The sequence below is a fragment of the Pristis pectinata genome, chromosome 12 (assembly GCF_009764475.1).
Source record: "Pristis pectinata isolate sPriPec2 chromosome 12, sPriPec2.1.pri, whole genome shotgun sequence".
Lineage (NCBI taxonomy): Eukaryota > Metazoa > Chordata > Chondrichthyes > Rhinopristiformes > Pristidae > Pristis > Pristis pectinata.
In genome coordinates, this window is record NC_067416.1 from 17,929,673 (window position 1) to 17,956,658 (window position 26,986).

The 26,986-nt window shown below is 38.9% G+C and overlaps 1 protein-coding gene across 1 annotated transcript in view; it reads right to left on the reverse strand.

The window, feature by feature from the left end:
• The window catches only part of LOC127577018 (regulator of G-protein signaling 10-like), a 58,311-nt gene extending 32,400 nt beyond the window's left edge, over positions 1–25,911 (reverse strand). Inside the window, exons 1-3 of the mRNA XM_052027875.1 lie at positions 25,877–25,911; positions 18,758–18,856; positions 15,529–15,812 (exon numbers count right to left, since the gene is read on the reverse strand). Of these exons, the coding sequence (XP_051883835.1) occupies positions 15,529–15,580 (52 nt within the window). The 5' untranslated portion in view covers positions 15,581–15,812; positions 18,758–18,856; positions 25,877–25,911. The remainder of the gene's footprint in view (positions 1–15,528; positions 15,813–18,757; positions 18,857–25,876) is intronic.
• Positions 25,912–26,986: the final 1,075 nt, after the last annotated feature.

Sequence of the window (26,986 nt, forward strand, 5' to 3'; positions counted from 1 at the left end):
GCAGAGGGTTGTGGACGCAGTTCAGCACATCACGAAAACCAACCTCCCCTCCATGAGCTCTGTCAACACTTCTCATTGCCTCAGTAAATCAACCAACATAATCAAAGACCCCACCTACCCCAGACATTCTCTATTCTCCCCCCTCCCATTGGGCAGAAGATACAAAAGCCTGAAAGCACGTACCACCAGGCTCAAGGACAGCTTCTATCCTGCTGCTATAAGACTATTGAACAGTCCCCTAGTACGATAAGATAGACTCTTGACTTCACAATCAACCTTGTTATGGCCTTGCACTTTATTGTCTGCCTGCACTGCACTTTTTCTGTAACTGTAATACTATTTTGCATTCTGTTATTCTTTTCCCTTGTACTACCTCAATGCACTGATCTGATGAAATGATCTGAATGGATGGCATGCAAAACAAAGTTTTTCACTAAGCCTCAGTACATGTGGCAATAATAAACCAATTTACCAATTTAAATTTGCAATTGTGGAGACCAGAAGTTGCTATCTTAATTACTCAATAATAACACTGAGTGCCATTAGCCTCACTGTTATCATCAATGCAAAATCTTGGCCAAAAAAATGTTTTATTGTCTCAGTATGTGCTAGGAATGCAGACATGTAATTTGAAAAAAACAAAACTGGCATAAAGACATATGAGGTAAAAGTGTGGAGGTAATTGATAAACCATTTAAATTTATTGGAGGATAAAAACCCATGATCCACATATAACCCATGTATAAAAATACTCTCAGGAAGATAAGTGCCATATAAGGCTGGTGGACATCAATTAGAGTTCTGGTATTTCAAAATGGGGCAAGTAACACTCTAGGCAACCATAGTCAACTTGACATTTACGTCAGAAAAGATGAAAGAAACCAAAAATATTATTGTATGACTTGAAAAAAGATGGTCATTCTTAGCCAAAAATATTTAATTCTCTGAAGTAAAAACAGAAAGAACAGAAAATGGCAATGCAGTAATGTTAAATACTTTGATCTTCACCAAGGCTTCAACTAGGTCCTTACACTCATGGCAAGGATCATGGCATGTGAAGTCAGGAGGCACGTAACAGAATAAATAACAAAGCTGATTTCATTCTCTTCTTTTACCAGTCTGAATTACTACTCTGAACAGAGCATGTTTCAGGGTTTATACTCAGACAGGTAAAAGTTGAGAAGTTCCACAGTGAATGGTACTAGGTCCATTGTTGTTCATAATTAATATCAACAATTTGGATTCAGAAGTACAACTGCAAAATCTGCAGACGACACCAAACTGCATTGTACAGTTAGGGCAAAGAAAGTATGCAACAAAGTACAAGAAGACTAAAGCTTGTTGAATGGATGTATAATTGACAAATTCCAGTGATGGCAAGTGTGAAGTGTTACATTTTACTATGAAGGTGTCACATAAGTTCATAAACTTAAAGGTAATAGGAAAGCAAAAGCATTTAGGCATATACATTCACAAGTAATTAAAAGTAGCACAATTGATTAATATGACCATAAAACAAAGCAAAGAAACCAAGTATTGGAATACTTTTCTGGAGGAAATAACTGAACAATAAAGTTATGTCAAGGTTTATCAAACCTTAGTCAAACTACATGAAGTACTGCACACAGCTCCCGTTTCTATATTAACAAAGGGATGCATTAGTGAAGGTGCAAAAAGATTCAGAAAGATAATACCAGAACTGTGACGTTATGTTTATCAATAACACCTAAATAAGCTGGTTTTCCGTTCTTTAGAAAATAGGCCAATGGGAGTCTGGTGAATCTTTTTGAGGTAACAAAAAACATAAATTGATAGAGTAGATAAAGCCCAAGTCCTTCCACTGGCAGGGTGGAAGAAGAAACAGCTCTACAGGAACTGAAAGTCAGAGGTCCAACAGAACAGATGGTGGGAGAAAGAGCCCAGTAGGCCCAACAGCTTATTAACAACCATGACACGTATGGGCTGTTCAGCACTATCAAAGCCATCAATTGCATAAACACCCATGGTCCCATCCTACTGTGAGTGAAGACTGTAGGCAAACTTATCAAGGACAGAGAGGCAGTCAACACTGGGTGGAAGGACCTCCTAAACTGCAACTCTGTCCTTGAGATGAGCACCCTCAATTTCAACCCACACCAGCCTGTTTAGTCCCTCCTTGCCACAACTCCTTATTAACCAAAAGTTGAAAATGCCACATCTCAATCAAATAACAGCAAGGCCTTGGGAGTAGATGTTTTTGCTGCTGAAGTTTTAAAACTCAGTAATGAAGCACTTCAGTTACAAATCTATCATCTCATTTTCCATATATCGAAGAAGAGGATATACAGAGAACCTCAGAGACATCACATTCATCACCATTTTCAAGAAAGAAAACATGTCCAACAGAGGTAATTACTGAGGGGTCACCCTGCTAACTGCTGCAGGGAAAATCATCACCAAGGTCCTCCTCAATCACCTCCTCGCATAGACAAAGAAAAGAAGTTCCCAAAGTAGCAATGTGGGGTCATCCATCTAGAGACATTGTTGACATAGCCTTCACTGGGTGACAACTTGAAGAGAAATGCAAGGAGCAGCAGCAACCACTAAATATGACCTTTTTTGATCTCACTAAAGACTTTGACTCTGTCAACCAGGAGTGACTATGGAGCACTGTTCTCAGATTCAACTCCCCACAGAAATTCATCTCCATCTTGTGATTGCTTCATGATGGCATGCAAGCCATGATCCCAATCAATGTGTCCACAAGGCTATGTCATTTCCCCAACATTTTTCTCAGTCTTCTCATCGCAATGCTGGACCTTACCGCCACAAACCTTTCAATGACAGTGAAGGTGATCCAGATCTAATGGGAAACTATTCAACTACAGTGCCAACACTCCAAACCAAGATCACCCCAATCTCAGAACTTGAGCTACTGGATACGGCTAATGCTTGCATATGTGCATCATTATCAGGCAGAGAGATGAAAAGATTCTGGGATGTTCTCAAAGTCTCCTTGAAAAACTGCAACATCCACACTGATTCCTGGAAATACCCACTGCGGACATTCTCTCTTCTTCCCCCCCTCCCATCAGGCAGAAAATACAAAAGCCTGAAAGCACATACCACCAGGCTCAAGGACAGCTTCCATCCCACTGTTGTAAGACTCTTGAATGGTCCCTTAGTACGATAAGATGGACTCTTGACCTCACAGTCTACCTTGTTATGACCTTGCACCTTATTGTCTGCCTGTACTCCACTTCCTATGTAACTGTAACACTTTATTCTGCATTCTGTTATTGTTTTCCCTTGTGCTACCTCAATGCACTGTTGTAATGTAATGATCTGTATGGATGGCATTCAAAACAAAGTTTTCACTGTACCTCAATATATGTTACAATAATAAACAATTTACCAATTTAATTAATTTACCCATGACCACTATGAATGGGGAGGGAGCATTCAGCATGGCACTGAAAAGTATTAAATATTTTGTTTGACTCCAATTTGTTCTGCCCCCTATGTTACACATTCACTTACCTGTACAGTTTGTTTAGGATTTTTACATAGCACATCCCCCTCTCCATGGACATAGTTGCTTCCCCTGCTTACTCAATTCACAGATGCCATGTAGAGGAAGCAGTTCTTATTTGATAGTTCAATGCAAAGCCCTTAAAAAAAGTGAATAAATGTAACAAAGGGGCAGAGCAAAATGGAGCTGAACAATATGTTTGTCACTTTTTACAACTGCACTTCTACAATGCTCTCCATTATCTCAGATGTTCAAAAGTATTATGCAGCCACTTAAATGCTTTTAATGTGTAGCGATACAATCACTAACTCGTGCACAGCAAGCTCCCATAAACAGCTTTATGATAACCTTGTTTTTCATAAAGTTATGATAACCAGATGAAGGGTCTTGACCTGAAATATTAACTGTCCATTTGTCTCTGCAGATGCTGCCTGACCCACTGAGTTCCTCCAGCATTTTGTTTGTTGTTTATGAGAACCTTGAGTGATATTGGTTAAGGGATAATTCCCCTTCTAGAATATGTTATGGATTTGTTGACATACACTCAAGAAAGCAGATAAGGCCTCAGCTTAATAGGTGAAAGACAAAACTTCTGACAATGCAGCACTCCTTCAGTACTGCACCGGAATGGCAAACTAGAATTTTATGTTTAAGTCTCTAAAATGGGACCTGAACTCCACTTTCTGGCTACTCAGGGCAGAAATAATTGAAATATTTCCAGGCAACCTTAAAAAAATGTGGAATATTGAAACTCAAATAAGTTTACTTTTAACAAAGCTACTTTTATGTCAATTTTGTAAAACTGTAAATACGTCATAAACTAAAAGACATTTGGCAGGAAAAGCAATATTTGGCAACTTTGCATAAGTCTACCAAATGAATCTTTAGTCTATAAATGTAATTGGGACATGAGTCATAGGAACTAATCAATGATACCCTAACGGTCTTTACTCAGGCCTTGTGGTAGTAGTGTCTGTGTAAGTTCACAGCAAAGTGAATGCAAGCAGCAACAACATTACTTCCTTATAATTCAATGAAAATTTATACTCATACCTGCCACTGGTTGCTGTTTTTTTTGTGAAAGGATACTAACATATAACTCTCATGCTTCTCAATTATGAAGCAGCTTGATATATTGTAAGTACAAATTGACACTCCCTTCTAATCTGGATAGCACTTGAGGGACAAACCAAAATTGAAGAGCTATGGGACAAGAGTGAAGGAATGGGACCAAATTAAATTGGACTTGCAGAAAGCCAGCACTGCCTTCAGGAGCCAAATATTATGTTTCTGAGTTACAGCGATTCTATGATTCTAATGCTATACTGCAATCACACAACCAAGTGCCCAGTCCCCACTAATCAAGCTATTCTACACACAGCAGCCTAGACAGCGAACGCCAAGATATTTCAAGCATAGCAGCATCACAGGTAAGTAATATCAAAGCTGCAACTGCCATTTACAATTAAACACCTCTCTGCAAAAGATAAGGATCTGGATTAGAAATATAGATTGATCCTTTGGTTCCCTAATTGAAAAACTTAGGTTGATTTCGATATTCCAACTTATATCAGCTAACTTAGAAAAATTGGCAAGACCCTACTGGTCAATGTCACACCTGCTATCAGAGGAGCAGATCATACTTCAAAACATGCAGCAAGTGATAATCACATTTTTTTAAAAATTTGCAATGAAATGAGAGGCTTAAATCAATGATTACAAAGTGGCAACAATTTTTAGCTGTTAGCTATCTTTACGTTTAACAAAGAATCTTTTAACACACTCCAAAATGTTATTCTATTTTTAACATTTTGGTATTGATACAGAATCCTTTTGCTTTTGAAATGGCACCACAGAAGTCTAAAGTAATAAGTTATGCTTTTCTCACGTCATTATTTTCTCTATTTTGGATAGGAAGTTAAATGTGAAGGCCTTAGTGTTACTTGAATTAATTCAAAGAAAAAGATGTGTTACTGTTTCCTTCAATACATCAGATTACTGAAAGCCATTTCAAATGATTAATTGCAAATGATGTGGATACGTGCTTTGTTTCCCTGTGGAATAAGAAGAAATACATTCCAATTACTACCATCTGCCCAAAGTATAATTGATCTTTTTTTCAGGATCTGGGTGTCAATGGTAAGGTCTGCATCTATTGCCCATCGCTCCTTGCCCTTGATAAGGTAACGAAGAACCATGTTTTCGATTGCTGCAGTCCTTCTGGAGAGTAAGGAATTCCAGGATTTAGACCCAGCGAAGATGATAGAGTGCCTATCAGACAGACTGCTTTGTCCTGGGTCTGCAGAGCCTATTGAGAGTTGATGGAGTTGCACTTATCAAAGCAAGGGCAGAGTGCTCCATTAAGATATCTTTATTAGTCACATGTACATCAAAACACACAGTGAAATACACCTTTTGCGTAGAGTGTCCTGGGGGCAGCCCGCAAGTATCGCCACACTTCCGCCGCCGACATAGCATGCCCACAGCTTCCTAACCCGTACGTCTTTGGAATGTGGGAGGAAATTGGAGCACCCGGAGGAAACCCACGCAGACACGGGGAGAACATACAAACTCCTTACAGACAGTGGCCAGATTTGAACCCGGGTTGCTGGCGCTGTAAAGCGTTATGCTAACTGCTACACCATCTGACTTGTCCCTTGTATATGTTGGAAAGGCTTTAGGGTATCAGAAGGTGACCGACTCACCACAAGATACCCAGCCTCTGATCTGATCTTGTAGCCATGGTATTTACATGACTGGTCCAGTTGAGTTTCTGATCAATGATGACTCATGGCATGTTGATAGTGGGGGAATTTGGCAATGGTAAAGCCACTGAATGTCAGGGATCTCTCCTGCTGGAGGTGACCATTGCCTGGCATTTCTGTGGCATAAATGTTTTCTCATATTTTCTTACAACAATAGGCCATTCAGCCCAGTTAATTTATGTCAGCTCTCAAAGCATTCTAAACAGTCCCAATCCCCCACTTATTTCTCTGTAACCTCTTCTCTCTCACATGCCCATCAACTCTCTCCTTATTCTCCTGGCACCTACCTACACTAGGGGTAATTTATAGCAGCCAATTAACCTTGCAGCACATTTTTGGGATGTGGGAGGAAACTGGAGCACCTAAGGGAAACCCATGCAGTGCAAACTCCACACAGACAGCACCCAAGGTCAGGATTGAACCCAGGTCACAAGAACTGTGCAGCCATTGCACTAACTGCCGTGTTGCCCATGATACTTGCCACTCATCAGCCTATACTTCAATGTTATCTAGGTCTTGCTGCATGCATACATGGACTGCTTTACTTGCTGAATTGAGGATGGAATTAAACATTCTGCAATCATCAGCAAACATACCCACTTCTGAACCTACAATGGATGAAAGTTCATTAAGGAAGCAGGTGAAGATGGTTAAGCCTAGGACACTGCCCTGAAGAACTCCTGCAGTGAAATCCTGGAGCTGGAATGATTGACATCCAACAACCATAACATCTTTCTCTGTGCAAAGTATGACTCTACCCACTTTCCTGATGCCCACTAACTTCATTTTACTAGGGCTCCTTGATACCACTCTCAATCATATGCTGCCTTGATGTCAAGAGCATTCACTCTCGTTTCACCTCTGGAATTCAGCTCTTTGGTTCAAGTTTGGACCAGGATTGTAATGAAGCCAAGTAGACCTGTCAAAACCCAAACTGGGTATCAGTGAGCAGATTACTGATAAATTCTGTGTGACCTCATTCTCAATTACACCTTCCATCGCCTTGCTGATGATTCAGAGTAGATTGATTGGGCAATAATTAACTGGATTGTCCTAATTTTTATGAACAGGACATACCTGGGCAATTTCCCACCTTGTCAGATTGATGCCAGTATTGTAATTGTACGAGAACAGCTTGGCCAGAGGTTCAGCTTGTTCTGGAGAGCAGGTTTTTTGACTAGAAAATTGCAATTATATACGTTTATAGTTACTACATAACTCTGTTACTATGCAGTCAACTAAAGTTTTTTTATTGTTGCTACCCTAGGAAAATTTCATCAAAACTTCCTGTAAACCCAGTAATGAACCATAGTCAATTTAGTGACTCCTTTTCATCAATGCAATTATATCATGTTATTAGGCCAAGTAGAATGTATTTAAAGCCTTGTAACACAATGTGCAAAATGTGAAAGGACAAGGAGTAATTTGAGAGTAATAGTGTAACAAATTAAATTCAATGACAGAAATGTGTGGTATATAAATATTAAACCATTACTGTGTAATGATTCTGAGTAGTCACAAGATTATATTAGTAACAATTCAATTTTGTGTACTATTGTTTTATTTCAGCATAATTTCCAGTTTAGATTCCTATTACAAACAGAACCAATCCAAACTGGTATTCCTAATTCTCCTCAGCTAACACATTTTGATATTGCCAAAAGCACCAGAGAACATCAAAGCCCCCCAAAAAAACATGGAGGCAAAAAGAAAATGGCAAGCAAACAATAAAACGAATCTATTTTCTTTGATAAATTTTCCATGATACATTTTTATGTGCAATATGTGTAGCAAAATTTCTAATATGTTCCAAATAAACAGGTTTTCAATTTAATGAAGAATTTTTCACTCCATATGGTGCATAAAGGAATCCAATGTTTATATAATCGGTAGGTTACTCAGTGTAGTGCTTAAGTTATTGGACGAGGTGCCAATGGTCTGGAACTTTGACTGAGGAGCCCAAGGTTGAATTCCACTGTGACAGCCGGGAAATTTAAATTCAAGTTATTAAGTAGATTAGAATGTTTAAAAATTTTCAGATGGGTTTTTATGACAATCTGGTAGCTTTATCTTTACCATTATAGGGAACCATGAAATATCAGATTGTAATAATAACCCAGATGATTAACTAATGAATGTGTCCTAACTTATTTATGACACAGAAGCAGGAAGGAAACCTGCATCCTTAACTGATGTCTTTTATATCACTTCAAACCATCTCCTCGATTCACAGTTATTAGTAGTGGACATTAGATGAAGGTCATGCGACAATGTCCATATCCACGAATGAATATTAAGAAAAAAAACAACTCAGTGAAATTACATAGGACTATGGTGAATTCCCTAATTATAGATTCTGGTGTTGAGTTTTCCTTCATAAAATTCCTCAGAAAATAGGATGTCTCTCAAAAAGGCTAATTGACAAGAGTCTATTTCATAAACATTCCACTTTATAAAAAATAATGAGAAATAGTTACAACTCACAGAGTGTGGATATAAAATGTAACAGCCCTAATATGTAAGGCAATGAGTACTGTCTAAAGAAGGTAATGTGAAATGCTGGCGAATATTAGAAGCAGAAGTGGCCATTCGACCCTTCAAACCTGTCCCATCATTCAATATGATCTTGGCTGATCTGCCCCAGGACTCATCTCTTCTCTGTGCCACTTCCCCACAGCCCTAAATTCCCTGATCCTTCTTTAAATACCCACACTGATCTAGCCTCCACAACCTCTAAGGTAAAGAATTTCAAAGATTCATTACCCTCTGCAAGAAGGCATTTAGTGGTGTTTATGACACCATTCCACAATGCAACTGTTTTCTATCTGCTACATTTATTTTCTTTGTAATTATGCAGTTGTTTCACCTTTTATCAACCCATTACTACTTATTATTTTTGAAAGCTTTACTGATAGGTAATCCTTATGAGTATTGCATCTAGAATGATAATCAAATTACAATGGAAAATAAAGTTTTATTCTTTGAAATAAGCAGAGTACTGTTAAGCCAAATGATAGAAGTAGCCAACTTACCAAAAATTGTGCTTGAGATTTGATGAGTTTAGGAGATTTTTGTATCACTAAATAAATGTTAATTCTATAAACAAAATATTATCCACTCCACATTCTGGTTAATACTTGCCTTAGATCAGAATTGGACATGCAAAGCACAAGACTGGATTATTTGTAAACAAAATGTACTTTAAGTAAAAGTGAAATTGAAAGTGTCCTGATAACTTTGGGTATCAAGTCTGTTAACTATTTTACAATACCATGAATTTTAATTTGACACCATCTAATTATTGTACCTGTAACTTTAATACATTCAGAGGTAAGCACAGGTCATTATTTATTAAGTGTATCCTGGGATTCAGATTATACTCTTGCTTATTTCAGTTTGATGTTCTGTTACTCTATTCTGTTCGTTAAGCACATCAAGCATTAATTATGGAAAATTATGTTAAAATGTGCAAAAGCTGTTCTGGCAAACAATAGTTAAAAATACTCAAACATGCTTGGACATTTGAATTAACATAGAAGTGCTGCAGAACAACACCATGTTGAGAATCAAAATATACAAATTAAACTATTAAAAAAATCGTATGTTTGAATGCAAATCCCATTGGAGGAAGCATGAAATGGATCAAGGACTCATTAGTGAGAATTACATATCCTATCACTTCTTATTTTGCTTTCCTGAATAGTTAGTGCTTAAAAATAATTGGATTCATAAGATCCAACTCTTGCAGTTTTTTGTCCTCATAAAAGTACTTGTTTCCTTAAAAAATTAAAATACAGTATTAGGGAAATTAAACATTCAGACCAACATGATTAGAAAGTAACACAAAAGTCTTCCATCAATATTCGGCCTTCATATCTAAATATGTTAACAGTTAGGTGTAATAACATGTTTTGTGTAACTAAGTAGTTATTGGCTAGCTATATAATCTTTGATAAGAGCTCTGCTTAAATTATGATATTGTGAACCCTGCAATATCAAACAGTTATCACAGATGGGCTGGATCATGCAATCCACCAAAACTACATTTCATAGAAACTAAAATTTGAGAAGGATTTGCCCATTTGGCCCTTTAAGTCTGCTCTACCATTCAACATGACCATGGCTGTTATCCACTTCAGTACTCTGTTTCTCACTTCCCCCACATCTCTTGATCCTTTTATCATTAAGAAATATATCTACCTCATTCATGAATAGATTTAATGACATCACCTTCATTTACCATCATGTGAGTCAAGAAATTTCTCGTGATCTTGGTTCTAAATGGCATATCCCATATCCTGAGACTGATCTCTGGTTTCAGAGTCTCTAGTCATTGGCAACATTGTCCCCATTTTACACACAAAATTCTAGATGGGGTCTCACCAAGGATTTGTACAGGTGCAGGAAGATATCCTTGTTCCTATACTCAAATCTTCCTAAAATGAAGGCATTAGAAAGTGAGTAATACAAAAGTCTTACATTCAAAACTGCTTGCTGCACCAGTTCATTAGATTTTCCTAGTCTATACCATTCAGATAATAATCTATCTTTCTGATAATAGAACCAAAGTCAATAACCTCACATTTAGCAACCGTCATTCATCCAGTTTGTCTAAGTCACATTGGAGACTCTTTGCATCCTCCTTACAGCTTATATTCCCCCTGAGATTTGTGTCATCTGTTACATTTAGTTCCTCCTGCAAGTCATTCATAAATATTTTGAATAACTGGGGCCCAAGCACTGAGCTCTGCAGAACAACACTAGTTACCAGCTGCCACTCAATAAAAAAAACCATTATTGCTTCTCTCTGTTTCTTGTCTGTCAAACAATTCACAAACAATGCCAGTATATTACCCCCAATCCAATGTGCTTTAATCTTGCACACTAACCTCTTCTATGGGGTCTTATCAGAGGTCTCCTGAAAATCCAAATACAACACATCCACAAGTTCTCCCCTTTTATTCTGTCATTTTCTATCATTTGGCTTTTATTTAAGAGTGGACTTAGGAGAGCTAGAAGGGGGCATGAGAAGTCCTTGGCGAGTAGGATTAAGGAAAACCCCAAGGAGTTCTACACTAGAGTGGGGGTGGGACCAATAAGGGATAAAAGAGGAAACATGTGCCTGGAGTCAGAAGAGGTAGGGGAGGTCCTTAATGAATACATTGCTTCAGTATTCACCAGAGAGAGAGACCATGACGTTTGTGAGGATGGCGTACGACAGACTGATAAACTAGGACATGTCGATGTGAGGAAAGAGGATATGCTGGAACTATTGAAAGACATTAGGATAGTTAAGTCACCGGGGCCGGACGGGATATATCCAAGGTTATTACAGGAAGCTAGGGAAGAGATTGCTGTGCCACTGGCAACTATCTTTGCATCCTCACTGGCCACAGGAGTAGTGCCGGATGATTGGAGGGTTGCAAATGTTGTTCCTTTGTTTATGAAAGGAAGTAGGGATAACACTGGGAATTACAGACCAGTGAGTCTTACTTCAGTGGTGGGCAAATTACTGGAGAAGATTCTTAGAGACCGGATTTATGGGCATTTAGACAAGCATAGGCTGATTAGGGACAGTCAGCATGGCTTTGTGAGGGACAGGACGTGCCTCACGAGCCTGATTGAATTCTTTGAGGATGTGAAAAAGCACATTGATGAAGGTAGAGCAGTGGATGTGGTGTACATGGATTTTAGTAAGGCGTTTGATAAGGTTCCTCATGGAAGGCTTATTCAGAAAGTCAGGAGGCATGGGATCCAGAGAAACTTGGCTGTGTGAATTCAGAATTGGCTCGCCCATAGAAAACAGAAGGTGGTGGTAGATGGAGCGTATTCTGCCTGGAGGTCGGTGAGCAGTGGTATTCTGCAGGGATCTGTTCTGGGACCCCTGCTCTTTGTGATTTTTATAAATGACTTGGATGAGGTTCTGGAAGGGTGGGTTAGTAAGTTTGCTGATGATACAAAGGTTGGTGGTGTTGTAGATAGCGTAGAAGGTTGCAGTAGATTACAACAGGATATTGGTAGAATGCAGAGCTGGGCTGAGAAGTGGCAGATGGAGTTCAACCCAGATAAGTGTAAAGTGATACACTTCGGGAGATCGAATTTGAAGGCAGAATATAAGGTTAATGGCAGGACTCTTAGCAGTGTGGATGAACAGAGGGATCTTGGGGTCCACATCCATAGATCCCTCAAGGTTGCCATGCAGGTCGATAGGGTTGTTAAGAAAGCATATGGGAGTGTTGGCCTTCATTAGTCAGGGTATTGAGTTCAAGAGCCGTGAGGTGATGTTGCAGCTCTACAGAACTCTGGGTAGACCACACTTGGAGTATTGTGTTCAGTTCTGGTCACCTCATTATAGGAAGCATGTGGAAGCTTTAGAGAGGGTGCAGAGGAGATTTACCAGGATGTTGCCTGGATTGGAGAGCATGTCTTATGAGGAAAATTTGAGCAAGTTAGCTCTTTTCTCTTTGGAGAGAAGGAGGATGAGAGGTGACTTGATAGAGGTGTACAAGATGATAAGAGGCATAGACCAAGTGGACAGTCAGAGACTTTTTCCCAGGGCGACAATGGCTAACACAAGAGGACATAATTTTAAGGTGATTGGAGGAAGGTATAAGGGGGATGTCAGGGGTAAGTTTTTCTTTACACAGAGTGGTGGGTGCGTGGAATGCACTGCCAGCAGAGGTTGTGGGGGCAGATACATTAGGGACATTTAAGAGATTCTTAGATAGACACATGAATGATAGAAAAATAGGGGGCTATGTGGGAGGGAAGGATTAGATAGATCTTAGAGCAGGATAACATGTCGGCACAACATTGTAGGCCAAAGGGCCTGTACTGTGCTGTAGTGTTCTATGTTCTATTAGTAACGTTCTCAAAAAGCTCCAGTAGATTTGAAAAGCATAATTCAGAAGGTCAACAGAAGGGTCAACACCATTCCTTCTCCTGGGGTTTCTGGGCCATTACCGGGGTCTCTGGCTTCTCTTTCTATTGACTTAAGTAATCTAATACAATTATTAAAAAAAATAAATTTTACTCTACTGCAATTGCATCTGACTTACCAGCAATTCAGCTACAATTTTTGGAGTGCATCCTGAAATTTAAGTAGGTCCTTAACTTTAATGCATCAGGAACAATAGAAGGCTAATGGTGTTGGATTTTCTATATTTGAGATTTTGCTAATTGAAAAACAAATTACGTCAAAAGAGGAAACTTCATTTCATCTTTCAGAAACATACTGTGATATAGTACCATGATTAAACAACACCACCCCAGTAAAATATTTCATTTAGTATTTGAAACATAAATGATTTTCCAAAAAAGTTCAATATTTTTCATTTTTTGTACCATTGTATGCTTTGTTGAATGGCAGGGCAAAAACCAGCATGCTCTCTTCAACGAACCACACTGTTAACATCTGAGCTATCAACTATTTTTCTCAATCATTACTGCAGCCTACCATTTGCAGTGGCAATGGAAGAAATAGCTTTGCTTATCACTCTGTTAATTGCATCATGGTGCAACATACAGGGATGGACTTGGTGATACCTTAAGCGTAAATGCTGAGCAATATTACTTTATAGTTATACATAAACTGAATACAAATGATCAAACCTGAATTAAACCACTAAATGTGTGTGTGTGTGTTTGACTATTTCTCTCCTTAAACTGTGACACCCAAAATCCTATAAATTAATAAAGCTTAGAGGGATGTGGTTTAAGCTTATACTATGGCGACACAAGAGACTGCCAGATGCTGGAATCTGGAGCAATAAACCAGCTGCTGGAGAAACTCAGTGGGTCAGGCAGCATCTGTGGAGGGAAACAGACAGTCGATGTTTCAGGTCGAGACCCTTCATCTGCACTGTCCATTTCCCTCCACAGATGCTGCCTGACCCACTGAGTTCCTCCAGCAGTTTGTTTTAAGCTTTCATTATAACTCATGAAAACAAGCGTGGAATTTAGAAACACATGGCTTCTCCTCCTTTGCATACTTGAGTAATGGGAACTCATTCACTCAACCAAATCTATACTGATTAAGCAATTTGGGATGAAGCAATGTACGAATCAAATGATCTTCATCATTAAGAAGTACAATCCTTAAAGGCTTGTGGTGGGGGTACTGATTAAGAAGCCAGTTAGAGGAAAAGAAAACTCAGACTATTTCAGCTACACTGTGGACAGCAGCAGTTTGGTTCTCAACAAGGCTAAGTTACCCAGTGCACAAGCTTTTTGAAGGAAACACTTTCATCACAGTTGCCTTGCGTGAGTCAACCAGTCAAGTCCGCTTAAAATGGCTGTTCTCTGAGTGTTGTCAGTCCACATGGTGAGACAGGTCTAGATGTGATCTCACACGCACAGCCAATGCAGTCTGAAGCAACGTAAGACCGCTGGGGAATAACTGTACATTCAAATGCATTTTGCCTCCCAAATCTTTGTTTTGGAAAGAAGGTGTTTCTTACGAAGATTTGTTTCAAAGAAAGGGAGAGCAAGCTCTTCCCCTACTACCAGTTCATTCTTTTGAGCATAGAAAACTTTGAGCATAAAAATCATTGAGCTATCGGGGAGCACGCCGGCACCGTGTGTGTGTGACGGGGCGGGAGAGGGAATGTGAAGTTAGACTGCTGGAGCCCGTTAGTGTTGGGAGGAAGTTTGCAGGCAGCTGCTGTGCAGGCTGCACCTTCTCCCCTCACTCGTGCCGCGCTCCGGCGCCCCCCCCCCCCCCAACGTCCTCTCCCTCTCTCGCGCGCGCCCACCCCCTACCCCCCCCACCCCCCCCCCCCCCCCCCAGCCGCGGTCGCCGGTACCATGCGGTGCGGACGGCGTTCGGTGAGGCTGGGGGTCCGTTGGCGGACGCGGGAGGACAGCGAACCGGAGGGCGAGGGCGTGGGGGGGGGGGGGGGGAGGAAAGGGCGCGAGAGAGTTGGGGGGGCGCGAGAGGGGAGGGCGGCAGAGAGGGCGCGAGAGGGGAGGGCGGCAGAGAGGGCGCGAGGTCACGGGCGGGGGCGCGCGCGAGGGCAAGTGGGGCGCGCGGGAGGGCACAAACAGGGCGCGCGACAGGCACCGGGGGTCGGTGGGGGTGGGGGGGCGAGATGACAGGGCACCGGGCTTGGGTGGGCGCCAGGTGGTGGGGGGGTGGGCACGGGACGGGCGCGCGCCGGGGCACGGGGTGAGGGAGGCCGGGCCGAGCCCGGGATGTTGGCGGAGCTGAGGCAAAGGGGCAGCGGGTGCAACAGTGCCGGAGGCTGCGCCTACCTGAAGGCGGCCGCTTGCGGCTGAGCCGGCTGACAGCCTTCGACATGAACATGATCCCGGCCGAGACTGTGCGGGGAAGGACACCGCTCCTACGCTCCGGCAAACCTTCGGGGCTCTCTCTCTTTCTTTCCCTCTCTCAATCTGCGACTGAGTCACCGACGCGCAAAAGTGTGCATCTTCCTCCTCCCCTCCGCTAACAAGTGACAGGGGCTTCCTGTAGTTGCACTTAACTCACAACGCATCAGAAGTTCAGCCCTCGCAATTCATTGACACCCCGGCTGCTACTAAAAGAACAGGAAGAGAGAGAGGAAGATCAAAGAAAGAAAATGCAAAACTGTGTCATCGGATTAAGTTCATGAAACCATGTCCACTTTCCTCTTGCTATGCACGCAAACTACTGTCTGCCGGCTTCTTCCTTCAGAGGATGATGGGGGGGAGGGGAGACCTGCCTTCCCTAAAAAAAATGCTTAATTGAAATTAACTCTAATGGTTAGCAGGGTATTCTGTGCAGAGAAATCATACTCTGTCCAAGAAATTAGCCATGGGAGTTGGCAACATATGTCATTCTTTTGCAACATGTGATTCTGCAGCAGAGGACCATTCGGCCCCAGTCAGTCACCGAAGTGATGCTTATACTCAGCTCCCAACCTTCCTCATCTACCTTCAGCAGATAGATTGCAATGGTTCCACATGGCTTACCGACAAGGGCAAATGGGAGGGGCAATCAAATGCCAGCAAAGCCCACGTCCTGAGAAATAAATAAAACTTAATCAGCCTTACCTTCTATTCAGTTTCCCCTTAACTGTATCTATACTATTCACTTCTACTACTTCCTATCATAAAATGTCTCATGACACCCACAACTCAGTAAGTAAAGAAGTTTCTTATGAACTCCCTGTTAGCTTTCTTGGTGATTATCTTACATGGCCTCAAGCTTTGAACAGTCTGAAGAATACAATAATTAGCCTTTATTATATAATATTGTAGAAGTATAAATTATGTAATATTATACATTATATTCATGTTTATATATTTTATTTTATATCTTTTTATAAATTATATATACATATGATAAATTATATATTATAGCCACATAGAAAGTCTGAAAAATATAGTGTTAGCCTTTATTACCAAGATTTGGAGTATAAGGTGGGGAAGTTATCATATTATTCTTCCTGTAGCTCAGCTCAATGCCAGGACCACAACTGGGATACTGAATACAACATTTGTCTTATTTAAGGAAGGATATATTTGCCTTGGAGCAGAAAATTATTTGAAGGTGTTATGAGGAAAGATTAAAACGGTCCATATTTTCTGGAGTTTAGAAGACTGAGAGATAATTTCATTGAAACAAGATCCTCAGAGGGCTTGACAGGGTAGATACCAAGACATTGCTTCTTCTGGTGAGGGATTCTACAATGGTCTCAAGATGAGGGACCAACCATTTAAGGAACAACTTCTTTCAGAAGGTTGTGTATTTTCAGATTTCTCTGCTATAAAGAGCTATGGACATTGAGTTATAGAGTATGTTGAGGAACAAAATAGATCTTTACACTTCAGGGGAATTAAGGGTAATGGGACCCAGCAAGGAAAGTGGAAATGAAGACAATTATCAGGTCAGCCACGTCCTTATTGAATGGTGGAACAGGCTTGAGGAGCAGTATGGCCTATTCCTGCTGAAGTACTCTGAACCTAATCAATGAAAATCCTTCAAAATTGTGAAGACCTCTATTAAATCACCCTCAGCCTTCACTTTTTAAGAGAAAAGAGCCCAAGATCTGTTCACCTTTCCTGATAGGCAAGAATTCTGGCATCATCTTTGTAAATCATTTTTTTACCTTCTCCAGTGCCTCAATTTCCTTTTACAATGTAGCACCCCAAGTGATCCAACTAAGGCTTAATAAAAGTTTACCATAGATGTATACTTTGTAATTTCTCCCTGTAGGAATAAATTCAGTGCTTGAATGCTTCTATTACATACTATGCATGTGGTTTGAATTGTTCCAATAATAACCACCTGGCCTATTGCTATAGCCTGCTTCCATTATAATACTTCTCATATTATAAAATTAGTTTTTTCTGCAGCTCAATCCAGGCGTCATTCCATTCTGAACTTTTCATTTGCTTGTTATTTGTGTGCTAAATATTAGTGGCTATTGTGGTAAAAGTCCTGTTTCTGATCTCTGTTTTCAGATAATATAACCCCTCCTGACATGTGTGTTAAGCAAAAAAAATAACTTGCTTCTATATGGTGGCTTTCATATCCTCATTACAATGTGCTTTACAGCCACTTAATTACTTTTGAAATGTTCCTTTCTAAGCAATGTACAAGCAATATGAACAAATGGATGCCTGAAAGTAATTTGTTTAGGTACAGTTGGGAGAATTAAGATTGGACATCTCATTGGGTGAATACCCTGATTATTGTTAAAAAGTGGAATCAGTTAAGTAGTAAGGCCTCAGTTTAATGTTATATTTTTTTAAAAAACTATCTCCTTTTGCATTGTCTGCTCGTGGTAAAAAGAAACAAAGAATTGATGGCTGGTCATTTGATACCAATGGCATTGTCATTATAATAGGACTAGAAGTGCTAAAACAGTTGTCAATAGTTGGAAGTTTGGTGTTATTGGCATTAAGATTGATAGTAGAAGCAAAAAAAAGCATATTTCATTAAAGTAAGTTTATTTAATTTGTGTTATTTTACATTATGTACACATATTCTTTGATGAGTTTCAAAGACTTTTGATAGCATCACCTAGGACATGTCCTTAGGAATGTAAAGGCTGAGGAAGGGATGAAATTAATGATAGTATTGGCAAAGGGAGCTAAATTGTAAGTTAGAGTTAGGCTTTTGTAAAATTATATCATGCAAGATTACATCCATGAATGGTTGCAGGTTACTTAGCTAAAATATTATACATTTAACAAAATATCTATAAAGGGATATATGTATAATGTGATCTTGGTGGAAATCTTCTCCCTTCAGTCCATGGAGATATGATCTTAAGTGCCTCCTCAGGTCAAGGGCAATTAGAGATGGACAGTAAATGCCAGTTGTGGCCACAATCCATTATTAATACATTATTAAAAAATGGACAGAAATTGCAGTTTAAGGGAAAGAACATACATTCCCTTGGAGAAATGTGTAATGGAGCAGACTGAGTTTACATCACTTGAATTTCTACTCCTGAATGTTCCTCATAGCACACACACTGACACCAAAACTTACCATATATCCCTGGAGCACTGGGCCAGTTCTGGAGAAGTTGAGACCTGTTGGCACCAGACTCTGCCGGGGCCAATATCCTCACAAGCAGCTCTGGTAATACTGTTGGGGAAAGTTTAAACTAGCTTGAGAGAAGGGATCGAAAACTGAGCATTAATTCAAAGGAAGCAAAGTAGAACAAGAAGTGACAGGCAAAAAATTAGTGAGGTTTAAAGGCAGAGCGTACAAAGATTGCGCAATGGTTAAACTACTGAGGTAGCTCCCAAGGTCTAGCCCACTGATTCAAAATCATGAGTTTGAATCTCACCTTGGCATCTGCAATTTTTAAATTCAAATACATTAATAAATCACTCTGTAACTTTAAAAATAGTCTCACTAATGGTAAGTAAGTAAAAACCCATCTGGTTTACCAGTGTTCTTCTGGGAAAGACATTTGCCATCCTTACCTACTTTGGCCCATGTGTTACTCCAGATCCATCAATATGGGTGACTCAAGTGCCTCCTCAGGTCAAGGGCAATTAGAGATGGACAATAAATGCCAGTCGTGGCCACAATCCATTATTATTAGATTATTAAAAAAATAGACAGAAATTGCAGTTTGTGCTTGACAGTTGATACATAAATGCAGAGTATAACGAAGAAGGTGGGTGAACGGGCACAGGAAGATATGTGGAAGAATGATATTTTAGTTTTACAGAAGCATGGCTTTAGGAGGAGCAAAAATCATAAGGAAGGAATAAAGTGGCAATGCTGTTTGAAGAACCAATCACAGGTATGAAAAGGGATGATATGTTAGAAAGATTATCAAATGAGGCACCCATGGTGTTGTGTATTTGGCTCTGGTTGCACTCCTCTGTTGAACAATCTCCCGATCATTAGTCAGAATCGAAAACTGTTTACAAAGCAAATTGCCCTCGGGTCACTTGACCTACTTGCCTGGGGCAGGTACACTGAGTCAGAGATAGTTAGAATTATATGGCATGGAAACAGGCCCTTTGGCACACTGAGTCCATGCTGACCATCAAGCACCCATTTACAGCAATTCTACACTAATCCCATTTTATTTTTCCCACATCCCCGTTAACTTACCCCTCGCCCACCCACAACCACCCCAGATTCTACCATTCACCCACACACTGGGGCAATTTAAAGAGGTCTTGGTACATATGACAATAATAAACCAATATCAATACCAATGTAAGTGAAAATTTGTGTCATAAATTTTCAGCAGTTCTATGTATCTATGTTGGTGTGCAAAATACCCAGTATTTGTAAAGAGGAAGCTTGGTCTATCAAAGGATACAGTCTCTACATTGGTGACTAACAGCTTTTTCTGACTTTGTAGGGCACAGTTGATCGACTGAAGCTCAAATAAGCACATGTCCTGCACTCATGCTAAACTGGCAGCCACAAAGAAACTCTGCTCTGACAGCAGATTGCACTCAAGCTGCACAAAGCATGGTGTGTGCCTCTGCAAAGGCTTGAAGATGTTGTGGATACACTGTTGCTTCAAGTACTGACTTAATGTTCAATTTCTTCCCATGTCTGCATGAAAGGTGCCTGCTTCTTAAGACTGTCATTATTTAAGAGTCTGTGTAGTTTACCAGTACACACTAAGGGGAGTACTACCACTGATAACTGTGATTTAAAACACTATATAATTTTATCATGTTTCTTCAAAGACATCCACCTACACACAAATATATTTTGAAGTTAAATTTCCATACTTATACAGTTAAATGTGCTGCAAAAATTTTAAATTGTAAAGTGATTCGTATACATGTATTTTATCCATATCATTGCCACTTTCACCTTGCACAGTTCTATTCTTTCATTTTCTTCCCTTGTTTTCAAAATTAATGATCAAGTGTACTTGAATGATTATGCTTAATCATGATTATTTTTGAGAACTTTATAAGCTTCTGACTCATAATGAATTGTGACTAATGCAGAAGACGATGGACATTGATTTTTTAAAAAGATTCTTATTGTGTTTATATCTGTAAAACCAAATACCGTAAAGCAAATGCTGGCAGCATTTTTCATCAGAATGCTAACTGGATAAACTGAGACACATAAATAGAATTCAGCTATTGAAATGGCCTCTTTTTTGGCCAGAAGTTCCATCAATTAAATATTCAAACGATCAGCTCCAAAATGTAATAAGGTAAATACATTATTACACATCTGGTCTGGATTTGTACCACTTCAACCAGGTGGAAACAAATTTACATTCTTGCATCTTTTTTTTATGATCAAACTGTTTGTCAATATTTTGACCACATTTTGTCTCATGTCCTTTCATCCAAGCTAGTTCTCCATTTCAGTTTCAGTCTTTCCCTTCCAAGACACAAACACAACTTCTTCATTATTCTGCTACTTACAGTTCAGGTTTATCATGCAGGACCAAAGAGTTTTGGCACTTCAAAAATTTAAGTTCACCAACATTCTGTAAGAATAAGCTACTCCTCTGTGTCAAAAGAAATAGTGCAGGTGGAGGAGGACATTTTATTTGTAAAGATATATCAACAATCATGTCAACATATAAAGATCTGAGTCAATGGACCAGTTGGCCTTTCGTTCTTGTGGGTAGGGATATTAAAGATGCCTTCTTTAGCAGGCAGAATTAATTTTTGTAATTTCAGTATTCACATTGTTTTATACAAAATTTTGAAATTCTAATATTGGAAATATGCAGAAAATTATAACTCAAGTGAAATATTTTTTCTGTATTCTATGAGAAACAAATCAAAAATCCAGAACTTTTATCATTTTTCTCCACATAACATACCTGAGGAACACCTGACCCCTTTTCTTCTGATTTGTGTCAGGACCCACTTTGCACCTGCTTTGTAATTATCGTGAAATTAAGCTGGCTATAACCCTGAAAATGCTGATCCTAAAGAATTTCAATGAACATGTTGTAATCGTGTTTTGTTTCTGGTTAATTGATTACCGTGTTTGCCAATGCTTCTGTATAATCAAATCTAATTTCTTTGACTTATTTCAACAAGTGATCTATTGAGCTTATTTGAATTTTAGGTTTTGTTTTAGCTGTGTGAGATTTTGGTTATTTTACCAACTGAAGTTACCTTTATTCAAGATTATCCTGATGAATATTTCTAAATAAAAGCTGAGTTGTGAAGTTAACATGAAATTAGAGAAATGTAACACATGATGTCATTGCTGGAGTTCACTTCCCCTTTCAAGCAGAAACTTGCCTTGGAACTCAAAGCACTTGGTAGTTTCTGTAAAATTTCCTTTGTAGTTTCAGTGTTGTGGCTTAATAGAGTTGTGTTGATTGGTTTATATACTCTTAAAGAAATTTCTGGAGTTTCTGATGTTCCTATCACCAAACAGTATAGCTAAAATTAATTACACATCCCCTAGATCAGTTTAATTCAACGTCTTTTAAAATCATTGTAAATGTGTCATTGTGCAAAATACTGATGATCTGGTGCCTTGAAACTTCTCAAGGCGTTTTGTAGTTTTAACTGACTAGTTCAGGCTTGCTCAACTCACAAAACAATGGCACAAGTCAGAACATTAAACAGCTGTTAAGTCTTTTCAAAAGTTTTTTTTTCATAGCTCTTTTAAAGATCTATTTTTAACATCTGTAACAACATATCGGCACATTGCCCATAACATAGTAATTTCATTTTTCTTTAACATTAACTGTACTTCCCAATGATCTGTTTTCTCATAAATCATCCTGTAGTGAGAACAATTAATGAATATTTATCTTTAAAGCCTTAAAAATCTGAAAATCATAAACTAGGGCAAATAATAAGATTTGTACCCTCCATAGGAGTTTAAAGATTCATAGTGTTTACATATTTTTATAATTAAGTAGAAACGCACGGCGGATGTGAATTATGTCCCAATTGAACATACAATTTTCTAAACACTTTTATTAAGTGTTCAAATGGAATTCTCATAATGCCAAGCCACAGAGAGAGATTGTGACTTTGTGATAAGTAGGATAATCTCAACCACAATTTTGGAGTTCCATGGATAAGTTGTGAAAAATCAATCAATATTTCTGTTACTGATTGTTATTAATAATAATACAAACTCACTATATATATGCACAAATTGGCAATTATCTTAGTACAAAGCTACCCAAAAGAAAATAATAAACTTGTGACATTCTTGTCTGAGTATCAACAAAAGAGGACTTAAACAAACATTTTCTGTCATACCAGTTCAAAACAGTTGAATAAAACATACAACTATTGAAAACAGTTACAGGCTACATAAACATCCACAGTCTTGATTAAAACAAACTGATTAAAGGTGTGTTAAGTTTCCATGGCTTCAATATCACAGATGGTCTCAAGTAAAAGAAAATATTTTAAATGTGAATCAGAACATTAAATAAAAACTAATCCATTGAAGTACACTGGTGCATTCAAAGTTTGGAAAATTTGCTGCACCATTATCATCCTACTTAATTTAGTATTCAAAATTATAAATCCAAATTATGCAAATTAAAAGACACAAAAATTCAAAGACCATAAATCAATACAGTAAGTGACAGTCAAAAGAAACCTGATATATAGGCATATATTTTCCAAGGGTAGTGAGGACAAAACTCAGTGCTCACCATCATTATCCCATGCTGTTATACACTAAACAGTTAATCACAGAACAATTTAAGTTTCTATCAGTAATTCAATGTTCACCCACAGGATGTGCTATTTTGCAGTCTTTTCCAGCATATTGAAGTGTAATCACCTTTGACCACAAGTCCATCAGACAGTGGTCAGAACGGAATGTACTGCAGACACTGCAGGACAGGGACCCTGGATTCTGTGTGGATTGTTCCCTGAGCAAATGGTCCAAATCATATGGCAGAATGCCTCATTGCCAGATCTGTCCAACAAGCACCAAGACCTGGCTTGGCTGGCAGTGAGAGCTGCCTTCCCAGTCAGAGTTTTCCTCTAAAGACGACATATCATCCCCAATGTACGCTGACCTCGGGACGGCTGTGGTGGGAAGAAATGGTCACCCACCTCTTCACAGACTGTGGATTTTCTAAGATGGTGTGGAGAAGGATCCAAGGGTCCGTGTCCCAGTTCATCCCCAGCAGCTGCATAACAGAGGACTCTCTGATCCACAGGCTGTTCCCAGGGACACACACTGAGACAGACATCAAATGCTGCTGGAAGGTCATCAACTCAGTGAAGGATGCCCTATGGTCTGCCTGAAACCTGTTGGTCTTCCAGTACAGCAAGATGTCCATAATAGAAGGCTGCAGTATGTGCTGAGAGACACACTGAAGCTCGGTGCAGCCAATGCTAAGGCTCTGTGGGGAAGGACTACAGTATAGGCTTCTTCTGCTACCGCACATGGAGGGGTAGACTTTGGGTGGCGAAGCCCCTCAAACAATGAAAGGGGTATCAGGAGTATCCCCTCAGAGAGCCACATAAGTTGCAAAGGTGCTATATGTTTTTTTTCTTTAAAGTTTACACTACTAGATGTAACAACCATGAATGTTAAGGTTTCGATTTTGCACTGCTTCTTCCTTTGTATATATTTTTTATTATGAATAAAGTTTATCTTTGAAAAAAAATTGAAGTGTAATCAGTTATCCAATATTTGCTAACTGTGAAGAAACCCTGTAAACGTTTCACTTTGTTACATGAGATGTATGCAAAGTTTTAATGCTGTGCTAAACCATAATCACTGGTCCTTAAAAAGATAATTTTGTATATTGTATTGTAAAACTTTCACAAAAATATTTCAAAATAGTATGCACTTTAAAATGATATATTTTAATGTTTTTGGAAGTTTTGTAATGATATTTCAGTTTCTACATTAATGTTATGTGTATGTTTTTTTATATTCAGCTTTTTAAAATCTTTCAGATATCTGTTAACAATTGGTTCTTTTTACTTCCTGTTTTGCTGTCTGTGAGAATTCTCCAATGTGATTGGTTCCTCAATCAACTTGATGACATAACTATTGCCAGATGTCTGAAATTCCTTTGAACAGATGCATCACAGGAATTGATGTTGTAAGTCTGTGCCACAGAAATCAGTAGGCTTTTATCACCAGCTTTCTTCCAGACCCAAACAAGCACAGATACTTTGCTTTGACAATATCATGATCATTCTTTTTGGATAACCCAGACTCGGTATATTAAAGTCCATCTGCTTCTGCATGTGCTCTCACTCTCTCTTTATGGGAAGAACAATAGCAGAAGCATGGATTTCTGAATGATCATACAAGCCTGCAGTTAAGAACAAGGGTACAATTTTAAGTCGTACTTTAGCTTGGTATTAACGCTTTCATCTTTGAGTTTAAAAAATTAAATTTGAAGCTATTAGGATTCCAAGCACATGATCCAAGTCAACACCAAAAAAGTATGTTGTGATTAGCGCATTGTTGAGACTCCATCATTCAGATGACAAAATTAAACAAATACCTTTTCTGCCTGGTTAGGAGGATCTAAAAACAAATTCACTGGCTATGGAGCATTCCAGGATAATTGATGCAAAATGAAGATGCCAGTTCTTTGTTTTCACTGACCAACAGCCTATATCAGGGAGCCACATTCTGGGAAAGGAGTGGCAGAAGAACTGTTTAAGGCAAAGGCTCTAAATTAGGATGGATAAGATTATCGGTATGTTTGAGTTTTTGTATTATGGATTGATTTTTTGTATGTCTATTACACTCTTAGTAAACATTGTAAAATTCATAAACAGTATTAGTACCCTTTAGAAAGCTTTACTCTGCCTCAAAAATACTTTGAAAAATAATTTTAGAATCTGGATTAGATGCATTTTTAGGTGTTCCAATGATTAATGTTTAATGAAAGGAAAATAAATTAAAGCAAAATTAAATTTAATTTAAATGGTTTTAAACATTTAAGCCTTGTTTATACAGTTTCCTATTCAGTGTGGCTAAAGTGCCAACATATGGAGAGGCCAGACCCATGACACAGTTAATTACAAAACCAGATTTCTGTCAAAAATTGGAGAAATTGTGTTCTGGGGGGAATTTCAATTTTGTTCTCTGGCAATGCTTCTTTTTCTCTCCGGCATGCCATGTAGACACAGTTGAGAAAAAGACTAGATCAACAGATGTATGCAAGTCGAGTGAAATATTCTTACTCACTAAAACTAAACGAGTTGTGTTGGTTTCAGAGATGGAAGGAAATAAAAGCTTCATGGGCATCTTTCACTCAGTAGGTATCTTCATTGACTATGTTGCCATTGTTATAAATCCTGCCATGACAACAGTCCGGCATTGCACCACTTTAACTAGATGCATAGATCTCCTTTCCAGGTGTCCTTTTCTGCAACATAGTGACTTGGAACATAACTTAAAGCTACTTCTGAAGAAAGACTCATCAAAAACCTGAGTTTCATTTCTCAGTTCCTTGTTTGGTGTCTTGAAATCAGGAGCCACTGAGATCTTAATTGAGTTTTGTTTTGTCGTGTCTCACTCAGCCTTTTCCTCTAACATTGCTGGATTTACTTCTGCTGTTCTGGATCACTTCCTTGTATTATATGTAGTCCCCTTTGTATCAAGTGACGTTTTGATTTGTTCTGAGCAAGCAAAATTAGAAGACTTAAGGATAAGAAAAACTTTAAAATTAAGAAGGATCTTTAGTTAATCAAATTTGTTACTAATGCACGAATTCCAAAGAAAATGGAATTTGATACAGAAACATTGGAACTCCATAATAAATGAGGAAAAAAGTATATTACGAAAAGACAGGACAAGACGACAGAGGAAGAGTTCATCAATGTTTAGTTTTGGACAGTAACAACTTTTGAGAAATAGACCCACAGTGATGGCAATACTACAAATATTGACAAAATTTCTAGTTAATAACAGATATCTGTAGTCATAAACATTTAATAATAATACACTAATTTTTAAAACAATATCCACAAAAACAGCAGTTGCTATTTGGAAACTTTTTCTCCAGGGTTAAACTGTGAAACGTCACATTTAGAAATAGAGACATAACGTGACAGTGCGAGAGAGTGGCAACATTTTGCAGCCAGCTCCCAGGAGAACAGTAAAATATTCCCGTTCCCGATGAGCTTAATGCATTCTATGCACATTTTAAACAGAAGGGGATTGGAATGTCACCACCCACCCCGACAGCCTCCAATGCACCTGAACCCACAGTCACCGTTGCAGATGTATTATCAGTGTTCTGGAGAGAGAAGCTGTGGAAAGCATCTGCCAAGAATGGTGTCCCTGGCCATGTCC